Source organism: Podarcis bocagei (genome assembly GCF_964188305.1).
Source record: "Podarcis bocagei genome assembly, chromosome: 10".
Lineage (NCBI taxonomy): Eukaryota > Metazoa > Chordata > Lepidosauria > Squamata > Lacertidae > Podarcis > Podarcis bocagei.
Window position 1 is genome coordinate 50,496,049 of NC_138135.1, and position 26,169 is coordinate 50,522,217.

Consider the following 26,169-nt stretch of genomic DNA (forward strand, 5'->3'; position numbering starts at 1 on the left):
CAATACACAGGTTTTCCAGTAACCTTAAAACGGGATGTTAAAACAGAAGGCTTAGACATCAACACAGATAATCTTTCTTGAAAACAAAAATGTAGATATAATATTTTAGGTTGTTATTTCAGCCACAGCGAAGCCACACATTTTCAAATTTTAGCCCACAATAAATCCCAAATACCCAGTAAATGGATACAATATATGGTTTCTTCACAGGAGGAGCGAACACTACAAAAGATCTTAACTGGACAAAGAAAGTTAACTTTCTCAGACAGTAACATGCAAGTAAGTCTTTCTGTAAAATACAATTAATAATAATAATAACAATGCCCTGCCTATCAGCTTTGTAAGCTAGGAAGATCTGCAGACAAAGGCAAATGGCAACAATTTTCATTTCTTCAACTCCTCCCAAAATATAAATCAATGAAGCTATTGTATCTTTATCCACTACTGAAACTGGAGTACATGTGTTACCTATGATAAATACCAGTTTCAGTTGTTAGCCAGCAAATCAGAAAATGGTTAAAGTGGTTTTGCACACTGTGGTTTGTGCTATAATTGGACATGGAATCAAAATGGACAAGCCATAGTTACAGCCATTACCCTCCTTGCAGTGCTACTGAACTACGGAGAAATGTGTGAAGCTGATTGCTAAGAGGACAGGAAACAAACAGACAAGCCACCCTGAACTGCTGTCTGGAAACTCAAACTATGATTTAACATGATACCTGAACGGAACCTATACCCATTGCTTTTTTTCAGGGGGTACTCAAGGGTTTGCAATACCAGCACCTCTTTCTGTTGTGTGGCGTTTACTGTAACAACTTCATGGTGAGTACCGGCACCTATTTTTCGGGGGCGGGGGGCGGAAGCACTGCCTATATCCTCCATAGAAAACCGAAGAGGTCTAGGAATGTGATACCTGGATTAACCAGACTATTTCACAGGATTAATGCTGAGCCTCAATAGTTGACTACAAAAATAAAACACTGGCTTTAAGTACAGTAGTGGTTGGTGAGGCGGCATGGGTGGGGCATGAGTGTTGCTCTTGCAGCATCTCAAAGCAGCAGGTCACTTGACACTTATTGAGAAGGAAAGAGGAGCTCAGAACTGTGTGACGGAATATATTGGCTGGTCCTGCCATGATGTCAATGCCAAGTTCCCCATGCCTCACACTTCAATGGGTAGGCAAACTAAAGTCCGGGTGCGGCCCAATCACCTTCTCAATCCGGCCTGCGGACGGTCCGGGAATCAGCGTGTTTTTGCATAAGTAGAATGTGTGCTTTTATTTAAAATGCATCTCTGGGTTATTTGTTGGGCATAGGAATTCATTTCCCCCCTCCCAAAATATAGTCCGGCCCCCCACAAGGTCTGAGGGACAATAGACCGGCACTCCGCTGAAAAAGTTTGCTGACCCGTGTCAAACCTCGGTTCTCGAATGGCTCCATTTTCGAAAGTTTCGGCTCTCAAACGCTGAAAACCTGGAAGTAAGTGCTCCGGTTTTTAAACATTTTTCGGAATCCGAATGTCCAACATGGCTTCCACTGTGCAAAAACCCAGCTGTCAGTCAACTGGAAGCCATGCCTTGGTTGTCAAACGTTTCAGAAGTTGATCGGTCTTTCGGAACGGATTACGTTCGACAACTGATGTTTGACTGTATATAGATGACAAGTGCCATCTCTATTCTTTCAGGTTTTTTGTTTTTTTAAAGACTTTCCTCTTTCAGTACTCTTCCAAATGGAGAGCATTATCCTATCTTGTAACTGTACTGGATGTGAAATTGATTTCATTTAGGCAACTGTTGTTTTACATGCACTTTTGATGTTTTTTATATTTTCTTATATCAGCAATTGTTTTCACTGCTTTTAATTGTACTGCAAATTGCTTTGATAACCTCAAAGGAAGTGATTCATACATGAAACTGATGAATAACTAATAATAGCATATTACCTACTCTCCTTTTTTCCAAAGTACATATTACATAAGCAATGGGCAATGGGCATTCTGTGTAGAAAAAGGTGAGTATTATTCTGTAAACTGATACAGACACAAACAGATATAGGAGAGCTGTTGCAAGGAACACTGCCTAGAAAGGGAGTCTTCTACTGAATGTATCATAAGAGAGTGCACATGACAAGGAAGAAAGTGGAACGATACAGGAAAGTGAATGGTATGTCCAAGTTCCAGCAGAGTCTAATAATTCTCATTTTTAAAAATGCATCACCTGTAAATATTTCAGTACACAATGTATTTCTGCTATTAGCACAAAATGCTTCATACAGTTGTGTGTCCAAAATCAAAGTACAAAGTCAAGGTATATGATTAGAACAAACTTAAGCAGAATGCAAAATTAAGCAATTCATGCAGTTAACAGTGCTGCAGTTGAAACAGTTATCACTATAAAACTGAAATAATATTTACCTAATTTAATGCTTATCTACATGGTTCGGGTTAGAACTTGCCTTGCTATGCCAAAGCAAGGACAAATTTCTGCCCTACTCACAGAACTGTCAGGAGAAGTTAACAGAATTTTTTTATCATTAACCAGGCCGGAAGTAATAGGGCTGTACTAGGTTGGTGAAATAATAAATAAGATGATAAGAGTTGTCTCATCAATGTTTTGTTCTCATGCTTAAAAAAAAATGAATGTATCATTAACACTGAGTAAGAAATGAAGCCATTAATACCGATTAATGCCAGGACTCACTACTAGTTAACTTGCAAAAACCATGACGTGATATGGACATATTCAAATTACTCCTACGCATTTAACTGGTAGCACTGTAAGCGGAGCATTTCAAGTGCAAGTATAGATATTTCAGTAGTCAATGTAAGAAGTACCTTGCGTGCAATTGGTTCCTGGCCATCCATAAGAGTATACCAGCTAACCAGCTTGTTCCAGCCTTCAGTTGGTAAAAGAATGTAGTCCAGCTCATCAATGAGATGTTCCTTGAGAGACTGACAGTCCCCATCTATGAGGAAATGTTTACATATTTAGGGATGACAATATTTAGATGTCACAGTTGCTGTTTCTAAATTGTTCTTATTTTCTTGGGTAACGAAAGTATTTAACACACTAATACAAAGGAATTGAAGATCACGTGATCAAGTTTGAGACAACTGAAATGTATTTATAAACTAACAACATATTCCCTGATGGAATAAAGGGTGATTGCCAATATCAAACAAGAGAAATCCCCTCAGGCAATATAGTTTCTCCTCCTCTACTCTTCCATGCTCTTCCCTAGCAGATTTGGGGAGCACATGAGGGGTTGTGGGGAGAAGGGGAAATCTGTGTCACAAATAATATTGATTCCACTAGCGGACAGACATTGCTGGATATCATCCAATCTGAACTACTGTATTTGAAAATGTTAATTTGTAAGAAGAAATTCCCAGATATTCTGGAACCTAAGAATGACAGGGTGAGATAACTGCAGTAATATGCAATATTTATAATTCATAGATACATCAGGTTCCTGCTTTCTTTTTTAATACTCAACAGTAATTACCTTTGAGAAGTCCAGAATTGTCAATAGGACCAGGATAAACATTCTGATCTCCCATCTGATATTTGTCCCAGCTGTCAAATCCAACATACTTTTTCCACTGTTTGAACCAGCGGCTATCCACTAAATACCTTAAAAAGGAGGAAAATATACATATGAAAGATCAAAGTCTTAACCAATGATGCAATTGACTGGCTTTTTATTGTATTTATATTTTGAGTAGTACTTTGGAGAATTTTCCAAAATACAGACACAACACACCTGCAGAGCTGCTTCCAGCATAAAGATTAAGACTGCTTTGACTACAGTGGTACCTCGCAAGACGAACGCCTCGCAAGACGGAAAACCCGCTAGACGAAAGGGTTTTCCGTTTTGGAGGCGCTTCGCAAGACGAATTTCCCTATGGGCTTGCTTCGCAAGACGACAGCCCATAGGGAAATATCCGGGACAGCGGGGAAGCGCAGCGCGTCTTCCTCACTGTCCTCGGACCTCCTCCGAAGCTGGGCGGTGGGGCGGGAACGCCTCCTCCCGCCGCCGCCGGGCTTCGGAACGCTGCTCCGAAGCCGGGCGGCGGGGAGGGAACACCTGCCCCCGCCGCCTGGCTTCGGAGCATTGTTCCGAAGCCGGGCGGCGGGGAGGGAACACCTTCTGAAGGCGGGCGGGGGGCGAAAGTCTTTGCTCCCCCCTGCCTGCCTGTCCCGGAGGGCTTTTGAAGGCAGGCGGGGGGAGCAAAGACTTTTGCCCCCCGCCCGCCTTCAGAAGAGGTCCAGGACCTCTTCTGAAGGCTGGCGGGGGGCAAAAGTCTTTGTCCCCGCTGCCTGCCTTCCCAGGGGCTTTTAAATCGCCCCGGACAGTGGAGAAGTCCTCCGCTGTCCCGGGGCGATTTTAAAATGCCGCCCGCCAGCATTTTAAGATCGCCCGGACAGGGGAGAAGTCCTCCGCTGTCCCGGGGTTTTTTAAAATGCTGGGGGTGGGAAGAAAAGCCCTTGTTCCCCCCCCCCAGCCTTCAGAAGAGGTCCGGGGACAGACTGTCCCCGGACCTGGTCTGAAGGCGGTTTCCCTAGGAACGCATTAATTGATTTTCAATGCATTCCTATGGGAAACCGTGCATCGCAAGACGAAAAACTCGCAAGACGAAGAGACTTGCGGAACGAATTAATTTCGTCTTGCGAGGCACCACTGTAAATATGTTTTATTACAAGAAATAATGCAACCAACCATTCAGAAACTGCATTTACACAAATTTACTGAGACATACATCTTAAGAGACTATTAATTGAGTTTCTTTCCAACAAGTAATCTGATGAGTCTTATTTTTAAAAAAAATCTTCAGAAAGAGATATTCACATTCATGTTCCTTACCATAATTAAATTTATTATCAGTAAATGCCAGAATATTAAAATAAACATGAAATCAAACCAGAAGAAATGATTTTCTACTTTCATCCCTAACTTTTAAAATATGCCTGTCTATAGCAGATAACTGGGGCTTGTTCTTAACAGTGTTAATAACAGATGCCTGCTTAACAATCTTGTTTTAAACACCCTCTACATCATATCAGAAAGCACAGGTGAACAATATTGCATAATACAGGCTTCCTTAACCTCGGCCCTTCAGATGTTTTTGAGACTACAATTCCCATCATCCCTGACCACTGGTCCTGCTAGCTAGGGATCATGGGAGTTGTAGGCCAAAAAAACATCTGGAGGGCTGAGGTTGAGGAAGCCTGGCATAATACCTCCTCGAAGTAATCAACATCATATTTTTAATTGTAGTTCATGAGCACCCACTGTGGACAACCATCAGATCAATAATTCCCAAGAGAACAGAACTATGCAATCAAAGTGAAGACCAGAAAATTGTAGTAAGAAAAGGACTGTAGACTGCATGCAAATATGCATAGGATTGCACTGTAAATTGTATTTTATAAAGAGTGCCAGCCTTTATAGAATACATTCTATACTCAACATTCCTACGGATGGAAGAGAGAGTCTACCCATTCTCGTGAAGTGTAACAAATACTTAATCTCATCAGATCACAAACATGTGAGCATAAATGATTCAGATACAGCCAAAGCTTTGGTTGAAATAGTCAAAGAAACATTTTCATCCTAGACTTCAAGCTGCTAACTAAACAATTTAACCCGTTATAAAAACCTATTGACTATATTCCTTCACGTCAGACTGTTTTGAAACACAACACGGTTCAGTTCATTTTGCTCTGTGAAACTCATCGTTTACATTTTAGATGCTTATTTTTAAAAATAATTAAACCAGCCTGATCAAAAAGTGGCATTAAGTAGTGCTTATTCCTTTGTTGAAGCATCCTTCTCAAATGTATATTAATGTCCTTGGGAAAAACTGCTTTATGAAAGGGGGGGGGGGAGCTGTTCATCAAACTTGTCTGTAATTGCTGGGATATTATTCTAGCACAGGAGTGGATTTTAACTGCTGTGTGTTCCAGTACATATTGATAGCAACAATCAACAACCAAATTTGTGTGATAAGGAAAAAGAAAGCATAGACCATTTGTTTCTCTACTTCACATCTGTGCTTGAACATGATTCAGAAAGTACACATTACTTTAATATCAGTTGACTATACCTCAAATTCATTGTAAGGATACTGAAATCACTTCTGTACTTTTTGCCGTTGTGAATGTGCATTCTCTATGGCTTTCATAAGCCTTTCAGTGAAGACAGAAGCGGCAACTGTTTGAAATTTTTAACTATTACAGCTGGGTTCGTATACAAAAAAGCAGAGAAACTGACCAGCATATTCTCTCTGCCAATATGTTTACATTTACAGCATACCCCATCTCATGGTCATGGGGTAGATAATAACCATTAAGCTGCCTTAGGTGGAGTCAGACCAGTAGTCCATCTAATGCCCAATACCATCAATTCTGACTGGCAATGGCTTTGCAAGGTCACTGGCATGGGTTTCCCCTATCACCTGTGGCCTGACTATTTAAATGCAAATGTCCAGGATTAAACTTCTGCATGCTTCTTTCTAATCAAGCAACAATACGTTCTAATGGTGTTCTGTTAAGTATAGATCCCCTTGTTTTTATACACTGTTCAAATTTCGGGAGAACCTTAAAAAAACATGCAGAGGAAAGACCTACTTATGACACTGAAAATGCAATTACAGCGAGCATCTTGGGTAAATTAAATAAAAGAAAATCCAGTAAGAGGTAAGTAAGTTTTAAGAAGCTATTAAATGCCTTTCAACTAGCTAACAGGAAAAATAAAACCAAACACATGAAAGTCACACTCAATCACCTGGGTTCTTTATCATGTGAAATGGCAGGGTAAAAATCTTGGTAACAGCTAACTACATCCCTGAACTACTGGAATTAATTTCTGAATGCATATTTGGCTGAGGATTCTTTACACGTTGACCAGTGTTATCACTCGCACACACAAAAAACCACCCCTGAAGTGAATCTACCTTTTGTCCTTTGTTTTAAAAATTAGGGATTAATTTTGTGCTTTGGGAAATGGGCTCCAAGAATGAACCACTTAAGGACTATACCACAAGAAATCAATGGTCCACCCTGGCTCAGTATTCTGTACAATGACTGGCAGCTGTTGTCCAGCCCTATTAGGATTCTTCGGCTGAAGTTGCCAGGGACTGAGCTATGGACCATGAATGCCACAGAGCTATAGCCCAGCTGCTATGACACACAGCAATAGATATGAAGATTGTATCCTGCATAAATACTCTATGTGTTAATATCTGTAGCATGCGGTTTGAACTAAAAATACGAAATGAATGGATTTTTATCTTCTTCCCATTATAAATCATATCTAAGTAATTTTTGCAAAAATTCTTCTGGTTTTCTTGTCTTCTGCACTTGATGTTTGGTGCATAGTCCCATCCACATAAAAAAATGTTTCTAGACAGAGAAAAGCGACTGCCACAATCTTCTGCTATTCTAGGAAACACTGTGTGAACATCAAACATGATGTAGGAGTCTACTTATGCACAGCCTTGAAGACTGTGCCTAGAGGTGTGATTGGCTAGTAGTAAACACATCTGGATCAGAAGCAAACATAATTATTACACACTAAACTAGTGTCCAGGGACGCAGGTGGCGCTGTGGTCTAAACCACTGAGCCTAGGGCTTGCTGATCGGAAGGTTGGCATTTCCAATTCCCGTGATGGGATGAACTCCTGTTGCTTGGTCCCAGCTCCTGCCAAACTAGCAGTTTGAAAGCATGTCAAAGTGCAAGTAGATAAAAAGGTACCACTCCGGTGGGAAGGTAAACAGCGTTTCCGTGCGCTGCTCTGGTTTTGCCAGAAGCGACTTAGTCATGCTGTGTGTCTGCTCCCTTGGCCAGTAAAGCGAGATGAGCACCGCAACCCCAGAGTCGTTCGCGACTGGACTTAACTGTCAGGGGTCCTTTACCTTTTTTAAACTAGTGTCCAACTAGTGGGAGGGTACTTACAAGTTCAAAAAACTATCTCTCTCCCTCCACATTCCTGAACTTAAATGCTAATGTTTCAAAAGGCAGGCGGGACTTTCATTACATATTCACTGCCGCAGCTCATAACTGGAAGGCTGGAGCTCAGTCTAGATAACTGGGCCTACTGCACCTTGGCTCCCCCCCACACCCGTAGCAGCCAGGGCAGCAGTGGGGAGCAGGACACTCTCCACATTCTAACTAGGTTTGTAATCCAAGACACCACAACACAAACAAGGAGCAGGAACAGCCAGTAGAATCAGATCCAGTTTGTCTTTCTCCTTTACTCTTCCTTAGCCATACTAAGCATGGCACACTCACTCTCAAACCCTCCATATACACAAACATGCATGCATATACAATGAATCGCAGCAAGCTAATACATGAATGGAGCTCATGCTCCTGTCAATGGGCATTTCCCAAACATTACAGTTATGGTATATTGGGTGAACAAGTCCCATCACTACAATTAAGCTCCTTGTAAATATAACCCTGCCATGATGATGGAAGCAACATAAAGGTATTGGAGGATTCTTAAATTAACCGAAGCATGTTACTGTTAACCAGGTCCATTGTTATGAAGCTCATTGCAGTCTCCTTCCTTCCTATCTATCTATCTATCTATCTATCTATCTATCTATCTATCTATCTGATGTAATGTGGCAGGTTTAGAGTTTTCAAAAATATTTGAGAAAATATCTTTAGTACATAGGAAGGTACCTTATACAGTGGTACCCCGCAAGACGAACGCCTCGCAAGACGGAAAACCCGCTAGACGAAAGGGTTTTCCGTTTTGGAGGCGCTTCGCAAAACGAATTTCCCTATGGGCTTGCTTCGCAAGACGAAAGCCCATAGGGAAATCTCCGGGACAGCGGGGAAGCGCAGCGCTTCTTCCCCACTGTCCTCGGACATCCTCCGAAGGCTGGCGGTGGGGCGGAAAGCCCTTCTCCCCGCGCCAGCCTTCGGAAGGCTCCTCCGAAGGCTGGCGGTGGGGCGGAAAGCCCTTCTCCCCGCGCCAGCCTTCGGGAGGCTCCTCCGAAGGCTGGCGGTGGGGAGAAAAGCCCTTCTCCCGCGCCAGCCTTCGGGAGGCTCCTCCGAAGGCTGGTGGTGGGGAGAAAAGCCCTTCTCCCCGCGCCAGCCCTCGGAAGGCTGCTCCGAAGGCTGGCGGTGGGGCGGAAAGCCCTTCTCCCCGCGCCAGCCTTCGGAAGGCTGCTCCGAAGGCTGGCGGTGGGGCGGAAAGCCCTTCTCCCCGCGCCCTTCTCCCCGGAGGAGCCTCCCGAAGGCTGGCGGTGGGGCGGAAAGCCCTTCTCCCCGCACCAGCCTTCGGAAGGCTGCTCCGAAGGCTGGCGGTGGAGCGGAAAGCCCTTCTCCCCACGCCAGCCTTCGGATGGCTGTCCTGAAGACTTGCGGTGGGAGGAGGGTTTTCCTTCCCACCGCCAACATTCAGAATGCTGTTCTGAATGTTGGCGGTGGGGAGGAAAAACCCTCCTCCCACCGCAAGCCCCAGGAACAGAGGAGAAGCGCTGCGCCCCTTCCCCTCTGTTCCCGTACCTGTCCTGAAGGCTTGCGGTGGGGAGAAAAGCCCTTCTCCGCACCGCCAGCCTGGCAAGCGGTTTCCCTAGGAACGCATTAATTGATTTTCAATGCATTCCTATGGGAAACCGTGCTTCACAAGACGAAAAACTCGCAAGAAGAAAAAACTTGCGGAACGAATTAATTTCGTCTTGCGAGGCACCACTGTACTGAATCAGACGATTGGTCCATGGAGCTCATAAATGTCTGGGTCATCAGTGGGGTAACCTTGAAGGTGTAGAGTGCTACCCTGCTGCCCACAAAGCCTCTGAACTCCCTCCCCCCCTGCATTCCTCACAGCTGCTTTGGTTATGAGGTAGAAATGGTGATTATCTCCCCTCCCACTTGAAAAGAGCATAGTACCAAAGGAGAAAGTCAGAAATCAACACACTTTACCACTTCTTTTAGGCAGTGTTCAAAACTACCATTGCTATAGGCGCACTTTTCACTAGCGCGAACAGCTTCTGAACTCTGGGTGCAGTACTGCGCCTATGATTTCAGATTAAAACTGCAGAGTAGAAGGAAAGGAGGACCTTTTCCTGCCTCCCCACTTCCAGCTACTCTCTGAAGACTGGAGAAGAGACCCTCTCAAGAATATTAGGGGGTGGGCAGGGGAAGGACTAGACCATGTGAAAAATGAACATAATATTTTAGCTGCAGTTCATTCGTATTCGTTATATAAAAAGGACATTCCGTTGTTGCGCCCATAACCTGGGTTTAAGGTGCCATTTAGCTCCTAGCTTTCATATCTCAGTTTCTAAAACTGCCTTCAGCTCTATGTACTTTTCAAGGCTCAGCTCAGCACCTGAGCTGCTCATCCTAGCCTTGAAAAGCACATACAGATCAACACCTGAGCAGCTGGACAGAAAAGGAGCAATCTGAGAGAATGGGAGGGAGATAGTGGTGAGCACTGTTGCTCACTGAGCACTCTCAAAATTCCAATTATGTTCATGGGACCAAAAAGGTTGGCAAGCTCCTTGCCTATGCTGACTGGCAGGAGCTGTCTATAGTTTCGGACAGGTGACTTTCCCCTGGAGATGCTTGGGACTAGAACTGGGAACTGCTGCATGCAAAGCATGTGCACTATCTCTGAACTATAGTTCTTCTCTGTGACTAAGTATGTTGTCATACAAATGTTTGAAAAACAGAATCAGATGTTGAAATATTCATGCTTAGAATAGGGGAAACCATGTGTATAGCTTCTCAAATTACAGCAAACCTCTGAAGTTCAATTCATCTTAAAACAACACAAACATTACTCATTACTACACTTGCTTACAACTTTCATCGTCAACTCTCTGAGTTTAAGACTATACCTTCTCATAATACTACAGTATATATCACAATAATTTAGTGTGAGATTTTATCTAGTAGTACAACTTTAAGCATGTTTATTCTGAAGTAAATCCCACTGAGTTCAATGGGACCAGAATTCTACAAATACAGTTGTTAGGTTGCTTGTGGCAGCCATCAATTCATTATGAAGAAGACAACTAGTGTACCCCACCATAGAAGCTTTTAGTAAGCCATCAGCAATACAATGAAGCAGAGAGTGAGTCTTTCAAAATGGTGCCAGGCCATCAGGTTCAGTTGTATGGAGTGGCAGAAAGAAGTTGGTACAAATACTCATATCACCCACCATTCTTCTTCAGGGAGTGGGTATCAAAGGAATGCTTGTGCAGCAGGATAGAAGAAAGGTGAGTCTCACTTCCTATAGCATGATCGTCTACCTATGCCTAGTTAAAATATGTGAATCCCTAAACAGGACTTACTACCTGTCTTAATTTCATGCTGTCATACTTATGGGGCCAGTTTCAGTAGCTAATTAGGGCTGCTGCTATACTATATACACACCTAGGGAAGAAAAGCCCAAATGAAAAGAGTGGGACATATTTCTGAGTAAGCGTGCACAAATTTGTGTTAAACAATGAAAGGCAGATGAGAAGTAGTGTAGTGCAGCAAGTTCTCTCAGCCATAAAGTTCTCTGGTGGCCTTGAACCTCTCATTATCACTCAGATTACAGTCTACACTATCTTTCAGGGTTGCTGATAGGATAAAATGGGGTGTCTGTGTATGGTGCACTGAGCTCTTGAGGGAAAAAAGGGGAGGCAGATGTGACAATGGACACACTTATTCACCTAGTTATAGGGTAGTTCATAATTTGTAAAGAATATGCTGCATCTTCATCTCTAGTCTCAACTTCAAAGAACTCTTCAAAATTATATAGAATGGTTGGGACAGAAATGTGTAACTAAGGTCTCACAGAATTTAATAAGTCTTACTTCTGAGTAAACATGTTTAGAATTGTACTGTAAAATTTATTAAGCGACCTGAAAATGCTTTACATATACTCTGTCAGCAATTCCCACATCAGCTCTTTAAGGTAGGCCAGCACAGTTGTGATTCTGCAGGATGAGAGAGTAGCAGCTTGTAGCTGAGATGAGATAATGTAATTCAAGTCAAGTTCAGACATCATGCTTCCACTCCAACTAACTATGCTTCCCCAGCTTGGGAAGATACTTTCTGGTTTATTAAATCAGATTACTGTGATTTGGAAACCATAGTTTAACGCTGCCTATAACCCTGGCTTGCAAATAACAATAAACCTGTGTTGTGTGTAGGTAGGATTTAAAGAACAATTTCCAGCTCAGACATAATGGGAAACTGATTTGGCAAGCCAGGAAGTCTCCTCTAAAGCAGAGTGAAAAAAGAGGAAGAGGGAACAGGGGGAATGCTCAAGCTTGTTGCCAGTTCCCACCAGCAACAGTACATTTGAACTGGGCCTTAACATGCAGGAAACTTCAGACTTCAGGGTGCAATGACAGACATAGAAAACAAATGAGAAACAGGTTAAGTGTTTAACTGCTACACACCTGCATTTGACAAGACTCAAGCCCACTTGCTTCTTCTATGGTAACATAAATTATAGTTGAACAAACCCAATGAATTGGTATAATTAACCCTGCAATCCTAAAACCTATCAGTAGGGAGTAATAAAGCAACCCTAACCCCGATCACTTGAAGGGGTTAGGATGTGATAGTGGTGTCACTCCACACGGTTCCATAACCATGGAAGTTGGTGCTGTACTCTCTGAAAGAACAGGAGAAAGAGAGTAGTGGCAGAGATGAGCTGAACAAAGGCCCACTGGATTCCAGTTACTGATCATAGGCCTGTTTGCTGTAATAGCAAGGAGCTGGCACAGTAAAATCAACATTTTTGCTTACATACACCTTGCGCTTTGGCCAGCAAGAGAAGCTCCACTGCACCATTTAGCCCTGGCATTTCTGACTAGCAGTTAGGATTGCTCTCTAAGCCCCATTTAAGACCGTGGTACTTATTTCTGAGTAAACATGCATCGGACTGCACTTTAAAAAGTTTCAAACAACTTATGAAAAATCGGGCTGACTGACACACCTGACAGCCTCCATGCAGTCACCCTTGTGTTTGTTGCCTGAATAGGATTCACAAGGTGCAGCTGTTTGTATGAACTGTCACTGTGTGATACATGTTACTGCCATGACACACGTAGTCACAACAGCCCGTTTATGAAATCTTCACATATCCAGGCCACAATCCCACTGGCAGTTCTGCATGCTCCAAGATAACACAGTGGCTCCTGGATGCACAACGTTATCCTCAATCTCCAAAATCCAAGAATTTCCCCAAGGCCCAGGATTAACTTCTCTTCTAATGGGGGGGCGAACATGTGTGCATAATTGATCTGTTTAGTCACATCTTACTCCACAAATACCAAAACGTTCTTCAAGATTCAGCACAATTAAGCCGGGAGGTGGCAAGATCCATTTCCCAGGTATTTCAGCTAGTACTGCACCAGAAGAAAAAACATAAAACAGTGACACGGTTTGCAGATAAATACAATCTACAGGGAGGGTGGAGAGGAAAAGAAAGGAGTGTTGTGGGAGAAACCAGGCGAGGTGAAACCCTAAAGGAAATCCAGAAGTGACAAGCAACAGTCAGCCAGAAAAGACAAGGCCTTGCAATATGTAAGCATTCTGGGGGAAAGCCTATGCTGTGGATGAGAAACCTTAACCCAGGAAACATTCACACTCGATCACTGGTTGCCTTCAATACACAGAAAAAATAGGGTGTGTGTGTGTGGTTTTTTTTGTGTGTGGTAGTTTTCCGGCCGATTGAAACAATAGGAGAAAACACCTGGGAGAAGAAGTGCCTGCAATTGAAAGCCGGCTGGACCGGCTCGCCTCTTCCTCTCGCAGGTGAGAGAGGGAAGCAGCACCTTGGCACAAACCTTGCCTCTCCAGAACCTGTCATGGGAAAGATGCGCGGAGGGGCGGGGGGCGGGTGGACGGCTGTGAGCGCCTGGCCCCGCCTTGGCGCCACCTGCGAGGCAAGGTGAGCCCCTTCCTCGATGGGGATGCCGCTCCCAGCGCATTTTGGGGGTGGTGATGGTGGGGGGCGCGGAGAGGAAGGGCGGCGGGCTGCTGCCGCCTCCCCCCCCCCAAGCGGCGGAGGAAAAGAGGTGGGGCGAGGCAGGCAGGATCCGCCCGCACCTGTCACTCAGAAGGGCCCCTCACCAGCCTCTCCCCCTCCCCGGCCTCCCCCTCCCCCATCCCTTCCCTGCCCCTCACCAGGTGTCGCCCTTGCGGAGCGCCGTCTTGAGCAGCGCCGCGATGTCCGAGCGCTGGGTCTCCAGGTCCGCCGCGCCTCCCTCCGCCATGTCTCCCAGCCCCGCGGCGCCGGCGGCGGCAGCAGCTGCGAAAGTGACGGCGGCGGGAGAGGCGGCGGCGGCGGTGACAGGAGCGGCGGCGGCGGAGGCAGCGGCGGCGGCGGCAGGAGCGGGCCGCGCTGCATGCTGGGAGTGACGCCGCGCGGCGACCGGGGAAACGCCCTCCACGACCCCCTCCCACTTCGGCAACCCCATCGGCAGAAGCAGCGCGGGGGGGAGAGAGGAGAGAAAGGGACGCAGGGAAAGAGCGGGGGAAGGTTGCGAAGAGAGAAAGGACGGCGCCTCTGGGACGCGAGCGCCACCGGGCGGGCGGGAGGCCTGCGGCAGCGGAGGGCATGCGAAGAGGAGCAGGGCTGTGTGGGATGAGGGGGTAAGAGTCTTCGCCAATCGGGCGGCTCGGACTACGACTCCCATCAGCCCCAAGCCTCCGGGCTGATGGGAGTTGTAGTCTGGAGAAACCTGTCGGGCGAGGGGTCGGGAAAAAAGGCTGGCCTAAAGCTGCTGATGGATGTGATGCTGCCGAGGCCGCTGCGGTGGGATCTTTAGCGTAATATGCGGGGTATTCCTGCAGCCCCCGCCAGCAGCAGGAGGCATATCTTGCCGTAGAATCACAGGATTGTAGAATGGGAAGGGACCCCCAAGGGTCATCTAGTCCAACCCCGTTGGAATGCAGGAATCTGAGTGTTGCCTGCAGAATCGGGCGCTGTTCATTCTTAATTTTAAGCGGATAATAATGATAACTTAAGGTGGCTTCATATGGTGATATCTGCGCGGCATGTGCATTTTAATAAAACGTAGCCGTGGTGGGGTTGGGAGTGGTAGTGGTGGTGGTAAGTAAATTAAATTAGAGGTGGTTAGGGAAGTTCATATCGACGAACTTGACGTCAAATGGGATGAGTAATGACTTTAAACGGCTTTAATTGAACCCATTTGCAAGGTGTTTGCTTTAAGCTGTTAGTTTCTGTAAGCCTCCAATAAAATCTCTAACATGAAAAATATAACTGAGTGCCATTGCCCATTACTATGTGAGAAGTTACCCATTCCTCTGTCCTTTAACGACACTTAATAGTAGGCATTTATTTTATTTTCATGTATACCTGCTGTTTTCAAGCTTATATACAGGCACACATACATATTCAGGGCTTCTAGGGAAAAGGGCAGTTGGATTTCAGTACAACCCTACAGATAAGCAATTCATATTGTTTTCATTGGGGCTTGCTCCCAGATAAGTGTGGCTTGAAACACCAATCACTTTTATTTGTATACCCTCTACTCAAAAGTGGTTCGCAAAAGTGTAAATGCATAAAACTCGACCCACAGTACTTCTATATAAAATAGTGTTCAAAATAATTTCATAATAGCTTGGTTTTTAAAAACAACAACAACAGGAAAATCAAAAACCCATAAGTATTTAATAACACCTTCTGAGATGGCACCAACAGCAGAGAAGGACCATTCCTCAGTCCAGGTGCACAGGAATGCAAAGGAGCAGCTTCTAGCCTAGATGATAAATTGCAAAAGCTCCCTCCTCCCACATGGTGCATATGAGGCCAACCAAATGTTATCCAGAATCATTTGTAGGATGCCTAAACAGCATGTCCGAGCCATTTACACTTGTACAGTTGCAGCAGGCCAAATTCTAAGTGGGATGACTGCGTGTTTTGGAAGATACATTTACTGCACTATATACAGTTTCAGCCTGATTCTGTCCATGTTTACACAGAAGTAAGTACCACTGGGAGGCAGGTGGCGCTGTGGGTTAAACCACAGAACCTCTTGGGCTTGCCAGTCGGAAGGTCGGCAGTTGGAATCCCCGCAATGGGGTGAGCTCTCGTTAGATAAATATGTACCGCTCCGGCGGGAAGGTAAACGGTGTTTCCATGTGCTGCTCTGGTTCGCCAGAAGCGGCTTAGTCATGCTGGCCACATGACCCGGAAGCTGTATGCTGGCTCCCTCGACCAATAAAGCAAGATGAGCGCCGCAACCCCAGAGTCGTCCGTGACTGGACCTAATGGTCAGGGGTCCCTTTACCTTTAAGTCCCACTAGTCAATAGGACTTGTTCCTAAGTGCACATAAGATTATAGTGTAAGAAGAGCACAGGCCTCTTAGAAATGCTAGAAACCTTCAGAAACTACTGTCCTTTCTTTTGCATCATCCAGCTGGACCAAATCTGTTTCCTTCTCCACCTTTCCTGGCTTCTTGAGACAGATTGCTGTGTGCCAAGCAGTACCTCAAGGAGATGCAAGTTTCATACTCAGCTTCCTGTGCCCGACACTTTCTTCCCTGCCCTATCATGCTCTAAGCTTGGAGGATAATTGAAAACCGCAGTACTGGAATAACTGCAAGCCCAAACGACTAGCAATAATGTGGCCTGGCTTCCGCTAGGTATTTGAGTAATCATAGGCAAACCCCACTCCACTACTGATCAATCACAGCTCTGTTTTCTCATTCTGTTGATAGCTGTTGGTGCATAATCGTTTTGCATTAGTTGCACAATCTATTCTTCAGATACACTTAGTAAAATACAAATATATGAAATCAATAGCACACTTATATTCTGCTTTTCTTCCATCATGGAATTTAAGGCACAGCACATGAGATTCCCGCAAGGTCTCTGTACAGATGCTGACCATAGTTGCAGCTGCTTAGGTTCAGCAAAGTGACCTGCATGATGTGACCAAGGACCCATGCCCTGAGATACAAAGCACAAAATGTTTTGATTGGGAGTGCATTTTGCAGGAACTGAACCAGGGTCTGTGTTCCTTTGGGGGAAATGATGCATTGGCGGAGTTTGCAGCTGAAATATGATTTATTTGCACATATTTGCATCAGAGAAGGAAAACCTCTGATCCTAAACCTCTATTGCCTTGCGGGATACCTTCAGGAGAAGAAAAAGCTAAGGCGTAAACCCTACACAAATCCAGAGTAGAATCCCTGAGATGGTTGGGTAGTGTCTTGAACAACACCTTCCTGCAATTCCTGCAGCCAAGCTGGTGCCAAATGTATTGATCTGCTTCCCTTTGGTCCACATCAGCCAGTCTTGTCGTCTGGCCAACCCAGGTTTAAGCCCCACTGAGATCACTTCGGAACTGCAGCAAAAGCAACGTGGGAGGCAGCAGTTACAAGTTACCGGTCTCTGCAGCCACAGCAGCTGCTGTGATTCTCCAGTGGTTTCACTTCCCCTCTGGAGACGCACTCCACTGTCTCTTGAGACAGACAGATGCCAACAACACTTTACACCAGAAGCTTTCAATGGAGAGGGATTTCACAGCATCCACATCTCAGGAGAAGCCCATTCTTCACAGCAGGCCAGCCTTGGATTCCCTCTCTCCCAGCCTGCCTTCAACCAGTTCTCCAAGATGCTTCTTGGCTTCACAGCTGCTCCCCAACCTCTGCATTTCAAAAGGACACATTTTTCCTGTGTGAGGGACCAGGATTTTTCTCATCTTTGGATTCTCCGTCTTGTTGTTCTGCATATACCCTTCATCTCCTAATGCCCTCCTTCCGTTCTCCCTGCTACCTGTAGTTGCAGTTATGATTTTCTGGGTTATTTGATCCATAAATGTTTTCCTGCCCTTATCTCCTAAGGCTGCTTGATCTTCTCCTGTGCAATGGCAAACATGGAGATGATTCGTGGGTGTGCTGCTGTGGCTGCGCTCACACCTTCCCCCTTGTGCAGCCAGCTACCACTGCACAATATCGCTTCCAGGCAGCTTGTCAGGAGCTTGTCCTACTCTCGAGTAGGACCCAGGCAGAGACACATGCCCGACTGGCCTGTTCCTTCTCTCCTGGTCGATCATTCTGGAGCTTCAAAAGCTTTCTTCTGCCCGAACATCACAACGACCAATGCCAACAGACATTGGCACACTTAGGGATCCGCAGAGTCTTCGCAGCTTGCGTAACAGACCTCAGCAACTCAGCATTTTGGCTAATCTACTTTATTTACATATTAACACACACAGAGCACTGCAACATGGCTCCCTCTTTCTTTAGCATCAGACAGCAAAGAGAAAAAGAACAAAGGACAATAATCGCACTTCACGGAACACAGTAATACAAACATCCTGTCTCTGTCACTTCCCACTCTGTGGAGTCAAAACATACACCATCATGTGAAAGGCAACAGTCCCATGACTGCAATCATGGAGCAGGAATTCTAACAATGTTTACCTCAAGCCAGACTGGCCAGACCTGCAAATAGGGGGCGGTACCAGCCATGGCTGATTTCCCCACATTTTAGTTTAAGACGTAGAAAACCTTCAAGTTTAGAGCAACAGTTTAAAGTAGCATTTTGTTTTAAGGTTTTCTACCTGCTGTGCTAAAGCATCATGGCCACAAGCAGTCTTCAAGACCATATCGCCCAGAATAACTCTTCCTCAGAGCAAGGGGAGAGAAGAGCTCTGGTGCAGCAACAAAAATGATTTTAAACTGGGAATGAAGGAAGTGGGGTGGCAGCAAATTCCTCCCGGCCAGTTCCTCACTGGGCCTGTGTGGGGCCCTCCAAAGCACGGGCCTTAGGATAAGCACCCCAATTCACCAGGCCATTGGCAGAACTGTACTTAAAAGGTAAAGGGACCCCTGACCATTAGGTCGAGTTGTGACGAACTCTGGGGTTGCAGCGCTCATCTTGCTTTATTGGCCGAGGGAGCCGGCATACAGCTTCCGGGTCATGTGGCCAGCATGACTAAGCCGCTTCTGGTGAACCAGAACAGCTCATGGAAACGGTGTTTACCTTCCCGCCGGAGCGGTACCTATTTATCTACTTGCACTTTGACGTGCTTTCAAACTGCTAGGTTAGCAGGAGCTGGGACCGAGCAACGGGAGCTCACCCCGCCGTGGGGATTCGAACCGCCGACCTTCTGATTGGCAAGTCCTAGGCTCTGTGGTTTAACCCACAGCGCCACCCGCATCCCTGTACTTACTTTGCAGAAATTAGGATTGAATGAGCTGCTGTACTGATGTTCTCATCTGGCAAATGCTGAAGGGTCAGCACCTGCTTCTCACCTATTCTGTGTTTGGCAGGAGGAATCTGCAGCATCTGCACTGAGTTCCATCTCAGTTGCCATATGGGAAAGAGCTTAGCGCAGGTGGCCCTGATGAGTTCCTCTTTCAAAGCACAGGCTGCTAGGGATTTGCTTTAAGCCAGGAATCAGACCCTGGTTTCCTAACCTCATAAGAAAGTTGAGATTAAACTGCAGTCTCTCAGTTTGGACATGGCAATAAAGTGTGATTTAAACCAGGGGTGAGGAATTTTTTTTGGTGCCATTTGCCAAATTTGCCAAGTGGGCAGGGCTTCTGACTTATCAATTATGTGATGCCACATCGCGTAATTGCCAGGTGGACAGCTTTGTTTATATCATAAACTGTTAAGTTGTGGGTGAACATATCAGACGACACAGTGATTCTTCAAACAGCTCTTGTTTATTCACAGGCCAGAACAGAACAGAACTGAAGGGTTCAGCCAGCCTGCTTATATAGAGCTCCACTAGAACACAACAGTAACCATTTTCTGTAACTATCCAATCACTGAACGTCACTTCCGATCCCTTATTTGCATATGTGGAGCTGAACTATCTACAGTATCCCCCTGCTGGCCCAGGGTGAGAACTTCAGTACATAACAGAAACCACTAATGCTTTTTTCTGTAAAAGGAAAATATCACTTAGCTTGGGAAAAGAAAGGAAATTTGGTTGCAGGTCATTGTAAGCCTTATGAAAAGCAAACGCAAGAAAGGAGTGGAGTGGCTACATGGTCTTCCTTAGAAGCAAACAACTTCCTTTATTCTTCTACTCTTTTTCTGTAGTCTATAAAGAACGAGTGACTAACTGCACGGGCTATATCAGATAACAATTGGGTCTAATTAGTGTGAGTATTAAGATATTCTTCCTTAATAGATGCCAGACAAAAGCTATTATAGATGCTATATTCATAGACTGCACCATTAGAATAGAAAATATTGATTTTCATTTTTGCCATATAGCAGAAAGGAATGGAAAAGCTGATAACGTCAGAGCTATCCCCCTCTTTTAACTGTGTGTGATCTTATCTTCCCAAACACCAGTTGTAATTAAATTTTGTAGAATATGCTCATTCACGTTGCCTCTGAAACGTGAGGGAAAGGATGAATTCAGATATTCACTGAAATCAGCCCTGCTGGTTTTGATTGCTGTTTTCTTGTGGAGGGGAGAGATCTTTAGTGCTCTTCTGGGAAATTTGTGTTCAGGAGAGCTGTTTTTGATCAGAGTTCAACAAGTACTAGAGTCTGTTACATCCATACCTTAAAGTGATAAGTTAAATGTATGTAAAATGCTGCATTTGAATGCTTTGTATTTGGAATGTTGTAAAGAGAAGTTTGGGACACGGGTGGCGCTGCGGGTTAAACCACAGAGCCTAGGACTTGCCGATCAGAAGGTCGGTGGTTCGAATCCCCGCAACGGGGTGAGCTCCCGTTGCTCGGTCCCTGCTCCTGCCAACCTAGCAGTTCGAAAGCACGTCAAAGTGCAAGTAGATAAATAGGTACCGTCCCGGCGGGAAGGTAATCAGCATTTCGGTGCGCTGCTCTGGTTCGCCAGAAGCAGCTTAGTCATGCTGGCCACATGACCTGGAAGCTGTATGCCGGCTCCCTCGGCCATTAAAGTGAGATAAGCACCGCAACCCCAGAGTCGGTCACGACTGGACTTAATGGTCAGGGGTCCCTTTACCTTTACCTTTAAAGAGAAGTTTACCAAAAAAGAGGTTCCACTCTGGATGAAAACAAAAAGCTGGTGTTTTCTTTTCCATTTCAGTGAAATAAAATACTGAATTCAGTGAAGATATTATTCCTAAAATAAATGGGGTTAGGATTACAGCCTTAATGACTCAACTATGTGGGAAAACTATGCTTAAAACTGAGTTGCAAATGTGCTATAGAAATGCTCAGTTTGAAAATCAAGTGGATTTTGACAGTTTCTGATTTTCAAATAGCATTTTTGCCTGTTAGGTAGACACACTAGTATATGGAATGAGGCTGTGTATATGTAACTTCAGAGAACACTGTCTTCTGAAGCCTGGTTCTCATAAATAGCACATGAGGAGCGAAATCTCTTTCTGGACTGCAGTGTCGGCTCTCATGGTTGAATGTCAGAGGCCAGGTCAAAGGATTCTGGCAGACTCCTTTCTCTTTCTCTCTCTTTGCTAACATTTCTAACTCTATGGATGAATTTGCTGCTTCCTTGCACGGAAGGCCATTTCAACCCAGTGATGCCCCAAGTTCAGTCTTGAAGTGGTAGCAGTCCAAAGACAGGTTTATCTCTTTTATAAGAAATAATATTTAGGTAATAGACTGGCATGCAAAACCAAACATTTTATGCTGGGGGAAAGTGGCCCTTCAATAAGCAGCCTCATTGGGTCTTTCCTTTTTCTCCAAGCTCTAGTGATGCACTCGTGTTGATTTATCTTTTATTTGTTGATGACGGATTAACAGTGGAACCAGAAATGTTTCTCAGTGTTTTCTGGTTTTTGATAGCATTTGTGAAACCTGGATGACTAACTATGCCAATAAGGAAAGCACCTTGATAACTAAAACCAGAGTAATTTTGAGATGAGTAGGATGGTTAAGGTGGGACCTGCAATGTCAAACCGTTTTATTTTGTATGCAAGACATAATGGGCACAATTCTAGGCTCTGTTCCATGGAGCCTAAATTGCTGTTTTATCATTTGTTTTGATCAATTGTTTCCAAATGGGGCCCTCATTATCACAACAACAACAACAACAACAAATTTATTATTTATACCCCACCCATCTGGCTGGGTTTCCCCAGCCACTCTGGGTGGCTTCCAACCACATATTAAAAATACAGCATCAAACGGTAGGGATGCGGGTGGCGCTGTGGGTAAAACCTCAGTGCCTAGGACTTGCCGATCGCATGGTCGGCGGTTCAAATCCCCGCGGCGGGGTGAGCTCCCGTCGTTCGGTCCCAGCTCCTGCCCACCTAGCACTTCGAAAGCACCCTTAAGTGCAAGTAGATAAATAGGTACCACTTTATAGCAGGAAGGTAAATGCCGTTTCGTGCGCTGCTCTGGTGCCGGTTCGCCAGAGCAGCTTCGTCACGCTGGCCACGTGACCCGGAAGTGTCTGCGGACAGCGCTGGCTCCCGGCCTCTAGAGTGAGATGAGCGCACAACCCTAGAGTCTGTCAAGACTGGCCCGTATGGGCAGGGGTACCTTTACCTTTTACAGCATCAAACATTAAAAACTTCCCTAAACAGGGCCGCCTTCAGATGTCTTAAAATTAAGATAGTTGCTTATTTCCTTGATGTCTGATGGGAGGGCGTTCCACAGGGCGGGTGCCACTACCGAGAAGGCCCTCTACCTGGTTCCGTGTAACTCCTCGCAGTGAGGGAACCGCCAGAAGTCCCTCGACGCTGGACCTCAGTGTCCGGGCTGAACGATGGGGGTGGAGACGTTCCACTATCAGAACCCCTTCTATGTCTTCTCTCATCCTCTATAGTAAAATATGTCTTTAACAGAATAAAATATGTAGGACTCCTGGCACAGGAAAAAAAAGAGAGACTCTTCCCATCTGCTTAGTTATATAATTCCTGTTTACTGATGATATGATGAAAGTCTTGCAGCAATATTCTTACATGACCTAAGGAAAGGCAAATGCCGCCATGCCAGTGGATAAACACATGGGGGCAGCAACGGTCCAACTATTATAAACTGCAGCTACAGATAAGGCAAATAAAAGTTGGGCAGGGTTTTTCGTTGTTGTTTATTGTTTATTACTGTAACATGATAGGATTGAACTGCAGGAGAGGTAGAGGGCAATGTTCCTTAGTCAGCTTCTCACTTAGTGTGCATTCCGTACGGGATACATAACAAATTTACTGAGGTTTTGCCCAGGCAGATGGTTACCAGTTATGTTGTTATATGGAGAAGTGTTTGATTTACTGTGCAATATGTTTAATTAAAGCTGAAGATGGATCGGTAAACAATGATAATGAAGCAACTGAAGTTAGATTAAGATAAACACTTAATATACCCCCATTAGGCCATTTTTTTACTTGTTTCCCCACCTTGTTCTATTTCTCTCTACCTAGCTTCCTTGTCACTATATAGATTCATCTTGCTAGTCATTGTTAATATTTATTTCATTTCATTTGAATATCCTGCACATTCATATAAAATATCGCAAGGTGGTATGCAGCCTAACCCCACCGTTAGTAAAAACCATTGTGTTTCCAATGATGAACCATGTCCACATGGCGTTATCTCAAATACATCTGCATCCTTAGTCAAGCTGTCAATGCTTTTGCTTGGGGTAAAGACAACCCCCACCATCAACGCCCCCCCCCCCCCCGTGTTTACAAAAGCAGAAACGAATCTGACACTCATGAAGCTGTGCTGATGGGAAAAGCTAGGGGTGCAAGCAAACTGTGAAATGCACCTGAGGGCAAAAAAACTTCACTTAACTCTAAGGAGATAATTATGAACACCCCCCGCAAAGCTCATATCTCTAAGGAAACATGATTCGCACTGTGCTGTTATTGATGATTAACTTCAGATGGATTGAGTCCTGTGATGGTTCAAGAATACTGTCTGATGAAAAATAAACAAGCAATGGCAGAAGAGTCACGAGTCTGTCTTTGCTTCCGCTGCTTCTCTCCCCGCCCCCCCCCCAAGCCATTTTGCCGTGGTTTCTGCAGCAATGTTTTGGGGAGAGGGTTTGATCAAGGCCAAATTTTCCCTGGGTTTCCAGAACAGAGGTTAAAGGAAAAAAAGAGGTGTTTGGAGGCTGTGATGCCTATAACAATATTAAATGAATAACCTCTATTGTGTAGGTTATGAAGTTTGAAAATGTGTAACATAAGTTTGTGAAACATTATGCCTGCATAAATAGTTATGTTTTAACATAAGATCACTTTAAATGTTTTTTTCTTGGGGGGGGGGGAGAGAACCTCTTTGGCATTTGTACCAAAGAAACAAAAGCCCTTATAATTCTTAACTTTCAGAGTTCATTTCCAGGCGCACAGAGGCAAACGCTTGCATTTTTTTGAGCTTTCTACTTGTTATAGGGAACTTCATAAATGATGTACTAACACATGTTTAGATTCCACTTGGACATCAACATATCATCAGAATGATCTCCCAAATATGGCCATGTCTAGATATAATATGGAAGATACCCACTACAAACAAACTGGTTTTATTATTACCGTATTTTTCGCTCTATAAGACGCACCAGACCACAAGATGCACCTAGTTTTTGGAGGAGGAAAACGAGAAAAAAAAAATAGTCTGAGTCTCAGAAGCCAGAACAGCAAGAGGGATCGCTGCGCAGCAAAAGCAGCAATCCCTCTTGCTGTTCTGGCTTCTGGGATAGCTGCGCAGCCTGCATTCGCTCCATTAGACGCACACACATTTCCCCTTACTTTTTAGGAGGGAAAAAGTGAGTTTTATAGAGCAAAAAATACGGTAATTGCCTCCACTAAGGATTTGTAATTGCATCCTTTCCTTCCTCCAAGATGCACATTTAAGGAGGAAAGTGGCAGAGGGAGAGGTACATTTTTGCATAAGGCCACTTAGGGAAGTTTTTTTACTTGGAAAGGATTTGAACTCAGATCTTCCCAGCTATGTGTCCATGTCCTGTCTTCAGGACTTCACTGGCTCTTACTCTAGCCACTTCTCCGATTTCAAATTCCGTAAAACATAAGTGAGCCACACTCATTAAAATAGTTTAAGCAATTCTGTGTAGAGCTCCTTGAAAATGATTTCCGTGTAAATTACAATCCTAGCTGCAATCTTATAACAAAGATGTTGTGCAGATTACTTTTAAAAAAATGTATGGGAAGTGTTTCAAACATACAGAACTAAAGGGAAATATCAATGCTAAGCATTACTATTTTCTGTTTCATCTGCTGCTTCTGTTTTTCTGTCTAAAGAATTAAGGCCTGCTTTAACAGTATAGTATTCATTTTGCTTTGTTTTGTTAGTTTCCCTCCTCGCTCTGGTTAACGTGTTATTTTCATGTTTACTTTTTTGTGTTAATGACTTTTCATTGTTTACATTTCCAATGTACTGATGGGTTCTGTACTCTTGGCCCATTAAATTTTCATTTTTCCTGGCACATCTGTTGTAGCCAGATGGCATGGGGTTGCCTTTATGTAGCTGGAATAAGCCCAGAAGTGGATGGAAAGTTAATCTGAAGACTTTGTTAAAAATATAAACAGAAAATATTTCCTGTTCTGAGAACTTAACTATGTGGACTCTAGAATTCAAATCTAGGCAGTTTCTAGATTTTTCTTTTTTTATGCCCCATGTCTTCTGTTAGTTGCCAGTTGCCCAACTGGATTTTTTTTTAAAAAAAATACTCCTCCAGAACAAATTACCATCCTGTACCCAGATATAACATTTGTTTGAAACAGCAGCGTAGCGGTGTATAGTTCCAGATATTAAGGTTAAACCAATATACTGTAGTATTCCTAATACACTTGCAAATGTTAAGTCTTCTCCAAATAGTTAATGCAAACATTTAAACTGCCGACTCAATCAGTAAGGCTATCCTTGCAGGTATCTTGAAGTAATGGCTCAATTCATCATTAATCTGCAAGCCGGCATTGTACCTGCATCTGTGACAAATTTGGTTTGTTCAACAGCTTTTTGAAATGCAACCCTCTAATGTATCCAACTTAGTTTATTAGGGCATTTGATCAATGCAACTAACTTGGCATAAACCCAACTTTTCCAGTTCAAGTGGATTGTGGATTGGATTGGCACAAACCCAACTTTTCCAATTTAACTGATACAACATAACAATCCCATGCAGTCTCATAATTGTGTTTTTATAAAAAGCAAACCAACATTTCCGCCCCTTTAGATTAAGCACACCGCAGTCCAAACCCCCAGATCTGCTGGGATGGTGAGGTTAGGATCCAG

General features: G+C 44.4%; 1 protein-coding gene and 1 long non-coding RNA gene across 5 annotated transcripts in view; one reads left to right on the forward strand and one right to left on the reverse strand.

Moving 5' to 3' along the window:
- The window catches only part of USP15 (ubiquitin specific peptidase 15), a 54,712-nt gene extending 40,367 nt beyond the window's left edge, over window positions 1–14,345 (reverse strand). For 2 of the 4 annotated variants that reach the window (XM_081211497.1, XM_081211496.1), the window contains exons 1-3: window positions 14,154–14,344; window positions 3,507–3,634; window positions 2,836–2,966 (exon numbers count right to left, since the gene is read on the reverse strand). In XM_081211497.1, the coding sequence (XP_081067623.1) occupies window positions 2,836–2,966; window positions 3,507–3,634; window positions 14,154–14,242 (348 nt within the window). In that variant the 5' untranslated portion in view covers window positions 14,243–14,344. Of the gene's footprint in view, window positions 1–2,835; window positions 2,967–3,506; window positions 3,635–14,153 lie in introns of all 4 variants that reach the window. The other 2 variants (XM_081211495.1, XM_081211498.1) reach the window with 2 other exon arrangements.
- The window catches only part of LOC308596660, a 292,291-nt gene that overhangs the window by 12,688 nt on the left and 253,434 nt on the right, over window positions 1–26,169 (forward strand). Inside the window, exon 2 of the long non-coding RNA XR_014012616.1 lies at window positions 211–279. This is a non-coding gene — a long non-coding RNA (uncharacterized lncRNA). The remainder of the gene's footprint in view (window positions 1–210; window positions 280–26,169) is intronic.